We start from the raw sequence: 6,845 nt of genomic DNA, 5'->3' as shown, positions 1-6,845 counted from the left end.
AAAATAATAAAATAATTTTATTGTTGATAAAAAAAGAAAATCTTATAATTTTAAGTTTTTAGATAAAAAAATGTATTTTTTCATAATAAATAGGTATTTTATATTTTATGCTATTAAAAGAAAATATTTTAACAAAAATGCAATATGCTAATTACGGTATTAAGATTGTGAATGAAAAGAATAAAAAAGAACAACAATAATAATATTAATTCTTGAATTACATAAAAAAAAATGATAATATAGTCTAAATTAAAAAAAAAAATCAAATCAATTATTAATTGATGGATACAAACTTTAACTGATAGGTATTATATCAGTTACTTATCAATTATCGGCTCTAAATTATCAAATACTTCAGTTCAGTTATTTTGATATCTATCAATTATCAGTTATATTCAAAAAGTGAATCAAACACCTCCTAAATTTAACAAATAAATCAAAATCAACAACAGTTCAATCAAAACCACCATGCTCAATCTATTGAAATCTAATCAACAAGAAAGTCCAAAGAATGAAGTGAAAAAAGATCAAGAAAAACCGAGCAACAAAACCCACGAGAAGAAGGGAAGCGTCCGCCACCGTTTTTGGTGTTCCCAATACCCCCGAAGCCAATTAAGCCCTCCACCCTCTCTTGTCGCTAAAAAAACCTCTCCCAACTGTTTGTTTCATCAGGAATTTAATGAAGAATCAAATTGAAGAAATTGAGGTCTGAACTTGTGCCATTGAACTGATGATCCCATGGATTTTCTTTGTGGGGAGAGAGTTGCAGCCGATTGTTAGAACTCAGGATTTTTGAAGGCGGCGCTAAAATTCAAGAGTTTGGATTTTTTTTTTTTTTCCAGATATAAATATTAGATCTAGATTGTTAAAGTCAGACCATTCAACATTGAAGCATCAAATAATTTAAGCTTGATTGAACTATTACTAAACTTTAGTTAAATGTTACTGAGTCGTCTTAAGGATTGTGAGGTCTCAAGTTCAAGTAAGGCCAAAATATTCCTATGAAAAAATAATAAAAGAAGAAAGAGCTAACTGAATATCATTCCCGCCCTTCATTACAAAAGACCATTGCCAACTCTTGTGGAAGCAACATAAAGAAAGACGAGAATTAAGAGAACAATATCAGGTCCAAGAATAAAATGAATCAATCAACTGAGTTTGTCTCTCCACATCGAATAACTGCAATGGTTCTGAATAACATTTGCATAGTCAGATGAAACCATGGCTTCCTCTACCATTACATTGCCATTGCAGTCAATTCTGTAAGAGACGTTGATTCCTTCCAAAATTAGGTGATAAATTACATTGTCAGAATGAAGAGGAACCTTGTCATTTTCGTAGCCAGAAGCATCTTCATCATGGTTGTCATCTGAATCTGGAGAATCATATGAAGCCTTCCCATTTCCTTTCTTAAAAACGGGATAATGAGGTTGGTTTCGCTGAGATACAGATCGGATATCCCATGACAGCACCTGTTTTATTAAGCATTGGAACTCATCAGATGATGCATAGAGCGACTTCTTTCCCTACAACAAAGCAAATGCAGGTCACCAATGGAAGAGCATAAATTTGATGGGAAAAAAAATGAAACAAAAATAGATGATATTAAATCCAGACTGCCAATGATTTAATATGTTATTCCAAAAAATGCAAAGTTATTACGCAAGTGATTTTCATCTCTTTTTGATATAACTAAACCTTCCTTTGATATACCTAAACCTCCTTTTGCAGGCCAAGTTCAAACATGAGTCACTAAGGTTGAATTCTGGAGAAATTTGAGAAGAAACTAGTAGGCGGAGAGGACATTTTCCAAGGGTAGAGGACTTAACAAAACATCTAATTTATATTCCTCTTACCCATTCCTTGCACAATTTCCCTAAGGATAAAAAATATTCAACAAAGATGTGAAGTAACGAGGAAGAAGAGTGTAAATTTTCTTAAGTGATATGGGTTGTGATAAAACTAGCAGTGAGAAATCTCTTGCCAAGTTTTTGTTGGAAAGTTGGAATTTTTTGTTGGAAAAAGACAATCTTAGGAGGATGGTAATTTTATGAAATATGGTATAGATCTATCTATAGAAGGAAGAGTCACATGGAGTGGGGGTTTGGAAATGAATTACAAAGTGGTGGAAATTATCATCTTGTATGTGAGATGGAGAATTTTGTCAAAGCAACAAGTTGGCTAGTTTCTTGAATAAACAAGAAATGGGGATCTCATCCATCACACTGTTGCAGCAGCATAGTCTTAAAAAAAAATAACAGAGACAACAAAGTTATTTACTGATTCTTAAGTTCTTATCATTGAAATGGAGATCAGTAGAATCAGGGATCAATGAAATAAAAAATGATATAGCACATAGGGAAATAGATACTGGTGGACATTATTGGAACTTGGAAATTATTGGAACTTGATTGCATATAATTCCTCTGTAGATCTCCAAATAAGTGACATTCTATGGTTCAATCACAGAGAAAAGACAATATAATGATTATTCTTTCTTTGCAGAGCTAACCTTTTTAATATTTGTTTATTGTTCCTCCTTTAATGCCCCTAATTTGAGAGTTTTTCTTCCTTTAATTTCTTTTTCCTTATTATTTCTAACATGAATGATAGCTTTTTGTTCTCTCCTACAAAAAATATAGCAGATAGGGTGAACATGATGATTTATCAAATTGCGAAGGTGAACAGATAGTAAGGGACATAATTACCAATTTTTATTCAATGATAACAAATTAAACTAAAATTTCAAGTAGATAATAAACCACTTACTGCTATTTCCCAACAATGAGCAAATGAGGCAGAGAAACCCTCAGAAAAGCTAACAGAAGCTACTGCTAACATGTTGTCCTCCTGTTCAAACATAAGGCATTATTCAGTACAATTAAGGGAGTGATAAGAGTAAAAACAATTCTAATAATCAAAAGATATTTTTCATCTTAATGGAAGTGATCCCTATAACATCAGCACTACTCATTTTAGGAGCTTATATTTGAAGTTCATTCCTGTGCTAGATTACAGCTCTTTGTTCCTCTGACTTTTTGCTGACATTTTAGTAGTGCTAATAAAAATCATAAACCTTCCATAATGGTGATTTATTACAAAAATAGTCACAGTAATACGTCAAAGTTTTCCTAGAAACTGCATGAAGAACTGAGTTTTGCTAAACGTCTATGAAGGTATTACCATTACCCACTTTGGAACTGCTGCTCCTTGGATGCTATCACAGTATGGTAGATAAGGTTTGATGTCAAGTATTGGCTGTGGATAAAATTCAAACAATAAGTGCAACAAAAAATATCAAAACCACACAGATGAATTCAGTTTAGATTTAGATTCATGCTAACAACCACATATAAAGCATATTAATAGTAGCACTTTAGAAAAGGATATGGAATGGAAAACTTACGGTCCCATCAACCAGATCTACACCAGAGAGAAGAACCATGTTTCCTTGTACTGCCTCCACCTAAAGTACACAGGATATTTTTATTAATAGGTGTCTGGTGAGTGAAGGTATCTCTCATTTCTACATGATTATTCTCATGTGTTTCTATATGATGTGGAATTGTCATCAAAATGATCCATATAGCCAACCCAACAAGTTTGGAATTAAGGCTTGGTTGTTGTACAAGTTTTTTACTTTTCAATGAGAAACACATTATATTGCTCTAGATTTAATGCAGTGACAAAATGTCACACGTGAAAATTTTCACAGAAGCGCAGCAAAGTCTGGCTTGTACTAGTCAGCATCAAGTTAAATGATCTCCTCCTAGTGCCCAATCAATCTTAATATCAGTCCAACGTAAACTATATGCATTTTTTTTTCTTTTGGCATTAGCATAAACAATAGAACTATGCATATACACATGAATTCTCCAACCTTTGCAGCAGTGAGCCCAATAGGGCATGGACGATGTGGAGATCGTGTAGCAAAGACTCCCATCCTTCCACCTTTCAATCTTGGTACTCTAACCTATCCATCCAGCCAAGCGTTTGTAGAAGCTTTTATATAAGGAAAAATTTTTAATAGGAGCAAAATTAAACAATAAATCAAGTAGCAAGACATACCTTTGCTTTGAACTTTGATCTAGAAGGTTGTTTCCACAACTTCTCTATATCTGTGTTCAAATGAAATACATATATAATCCAGCAATGAGAATATTCTGCTAGACCCTCAAGGGATACTGGGGGAACCCGAGTGGAATTGAAGACTAAACATGCCCTAGCAAGAGGTACAAGTAAAGGTTGCCTTGGAGTCCCATTTCTGCACAGATTAAGAATAGCCATTCATGGAAGTTTAAACAGCAGTTCACACGTGAATAAACTACATGCATATATTTTCCAAAAAATTGTCACAATTCTCAGAAATAAAATGCAGAGAAATGTGGACAATTGAAGATAACTGAGAATGTGTGTAAGAAATAGTGATCTATGACTGCCAACGGAGACTCTAAACTGTAACTGGAACCATGCTTTCACATAATTGTGATCCAAGAACAATGAGCATATCCTCCGTGGCAGGCATACAAACTACCACAAGACATAGTTTCATACAGTGGTTAGAACTGACAAAACAGATAGCAAACCAGAGATCCAGCGTGTGAGACAGACATCGCTGCTGCTACTAGTTACAATCAAGTTGCGTAGTCATTGGAAGCATTCCTTATCTGTTTCATTGAATGCTTATTCTCCGCCGTTATCAAGTGCACCATTTTGAGAAAATGTTCATTTAATTGAAGAATTGAGGCTTGCGCTACAAAAACTGAATTGGCGATCATATTCTAGGGGATGGCATTGTTATCATAGTTTTAAGGTTGCATTTGTTGCTATTTGATATGGGATAATGGAAAGTAATACTAATGTGTTTAGCACTTTACGAAGGCTAACTGTATTTGATTATGATACTGTTGCACTGGTTGTAATTTGGCATTTGCCTCAGTTAATCAATACAATCTCCCCCTTTTTTTCTTAAATTGCAAGTTTCTCTGTTTCTGCTCATAACATTTGGAAATAAAATATTCATGAAAATGTTTCAAATCTTTTGATACCATATTTTCCGACAAAATAAATATCTAACTACTCGTTATGTTCATATCCTTCAACGTCACTACATTAATTCTTTCTAAGTACAACTGTATGTGGGTTTCCGCCTTTATGCATTACAAATGAAAAATAAAACACACGAAAGATCTCTAGTCTATGTCTGGTTTGCCAAAAATATTTTTTGAGAGAACATTTTTCATTTTTTGATGTACACAGGAAAAATGGCTGCCAAATTTACACATTTTCTTGTGGTTTAATTTTCTCAACCATTCAACTACAGCTGATAAAAAACTATTAACTTCTTATTGGTCAAAACACTATCATGATCTCTTTCTCTCAATGTATTCCCATGCTAGAAAATAATTCATTTCTACTGCAAAAGAAAATTATCCTTGGATAACTAAACATTGGCATTTTAATTACCTGGTAGAGAAGCAAGACTGAACAAACCCAATAGGTACCATGGGATAAGAAGTCTGCTCCAAGTGCTCAGCCTTTGGTTGTGCTACCGCCTCCCTCAAGGCCTAATAGAATATAAAAATTATTGGGTCAGAAACTCAGAAACAATGTCAAGTGATTAAAACAAGAGAAACTTGGACGTTCGTTTGTTGGTTCTTTAAATGTGCAATAGAAATGAAGGGAAATTAAGCAGAGTAAAAGAAAAGAAAAAAGAAGTCTATTTTCTATGATATTGTTTGGTTACCTTTCTCATTTCTCTCCATTTCAGTCCAAATTATAGAGAAATATTTTAGAGGTTTAAAGGGAAATTAGGAAATATAATTTTCCTCGTTTTTACTTATTTTCCTTTCTCTAATTGCTGTCCAAACCAAAAAAATTTGAGAAATGATATTTCTTTTCTTTTCTTTCCCATTCATTTCCCACATAAAAAAAGTAAAGTATAAGGCATAAAGTATAAAACTTAAAAGCGTAAAAGAGAAAAGGGCTAAAATACCTGCTGGGCTCTTATTCGACCTTGCCTCTCAGCAGCACATTTTTGCAAGGAGGAATTGAGAGAAATCTCAAGCTCTTGAACCTTTGAATCCAAAGCTTTGGATTTCTTCCTGCAAAAATAAACTGAAAGGAGAGCTCAGTATAATACCAAAAAAATAAGATATATGCATGAGAGAGAGAGAATACAAGATATGGCTGTGGAGGCAGAAAGAGCTGCAAGAGCTACAGTTATGGTGGCTGTCAACCATTTTGAATATCCACGGGAACCCATTTGTATCTCCAACCCCTTGTCACCTTTTTCTTCTTACAAGCACTTGTTTTGAGGTCTCAGACTCTGATTCTGTAGCCTCGTTGTCGTAGGGCTTAAGCTCTTCTTTTTGATACTCAAGTATTCAACATGACCAAAAACAAGAACATAGTAACCTCAAGAATCTCACTTTCGCCTTCAGATAGAGAACAGCGGTCTGGGAGAAAGTGCCATGTCGGAGTGGACCTCGTTGGCCCGGATTGTATCGGCCTAAACAAGCCTGGCCCAAGGTCACCCTTAGGTATTTTTAAGCCTTGTTTGATTGGACCTAATTAGAATAATTAAATTAAAGAAGCAGAACTTTCCAAACAGTGTGGAAAAAAACTCTTATTTTGTTTACATTATTAAATCAATTTTTCTTTTCTTGTGTAAGGAAAATAATTTACATAGGAGAACCTTAATAAGTTATATTTTTTTTAGTTAAGTGTAATCAAATTTACAGATTGATATTTTAGTTCGTTTAACATTAAATTATATTATAGCCATCATTATCTTTTATAATTCAGGAACACATTTACTTCCTTGAAGTTAATTTATATGCCAC

The 6,845-nt window shown here is 33.7% G+C and overlaps 1 protein-coding gene across 5 annotated transcripts; it reads right to left on the bottom strand.

The window, feature by feature from the left end:
- Window positions 1-886: 886 nt before the first annotated feature.
- On the bottom strand, window positions 887-6,414 carry LOC110646513 (uncharacterized). 5 transcript variants are annotated; one of them, XM_021799974.2, is made up of 9 exons: window positions 6,181-6,414; window positions 5,996-6,117; window positions 5,467-5,567; window positions 4,069-4,264; window positions 3,881-3,973; window positions 3,407-3,466; window positions 3,184-3,258; window positions 2,770-2,850; window positions 887-1,472 (listed from the first exon to the last, which is right to left on the bottom strand). In XM_021799974.2, the coding sequence occupies exons 1-9, from the start codon at window positions 6,263-6,265 to the stop codon at window positions 1,149-1,151; spliced, it is 1,137 nt and encodes a 378-aa protein (XP_021655666.2). In that variant the 5' UTR covers window positions 6,266-6,414; the 3' UTR covers window positions 887-1,148. The 5 variants fall into 5 exon arrangements, with proteins under 5 accessions (XP_021655666.2, XP_021655664.2, XP_021655665.2 ...); XM_021799972.2 differs by having other exon boundaries at window positions 887-1,526; window positions 6,181-6,412; XM_021799973.2 differs by having other exon boundaries at window positions 887-1,526; window positions 5,996-6,104; window positions 6,181-6,400.
- Window positions 6,415-6,845: the final 431 nt, after the last annotated feature.

Source organism: Hevea brasiliensis, chromosome 17 (genome assembly GCF_030052815.1).
Source record: "Hevea brasiliensis isolate MT/VB/25A 57/8 chromosome 17, ASM3005281v1, whole genome shotgun sequence".
NCBI lineage: Eukaryota > Viridiplantae > Streptophyta > Magnoliopsida > Malpighiales > Euphorbiaceae > Hevea > Hevea brasiliensis.
The sequence above is the reverse complement of the archived record's forward strand: the minus strand, read 5'-3'. Positions and strand labels throughout refer to the sequence as shown.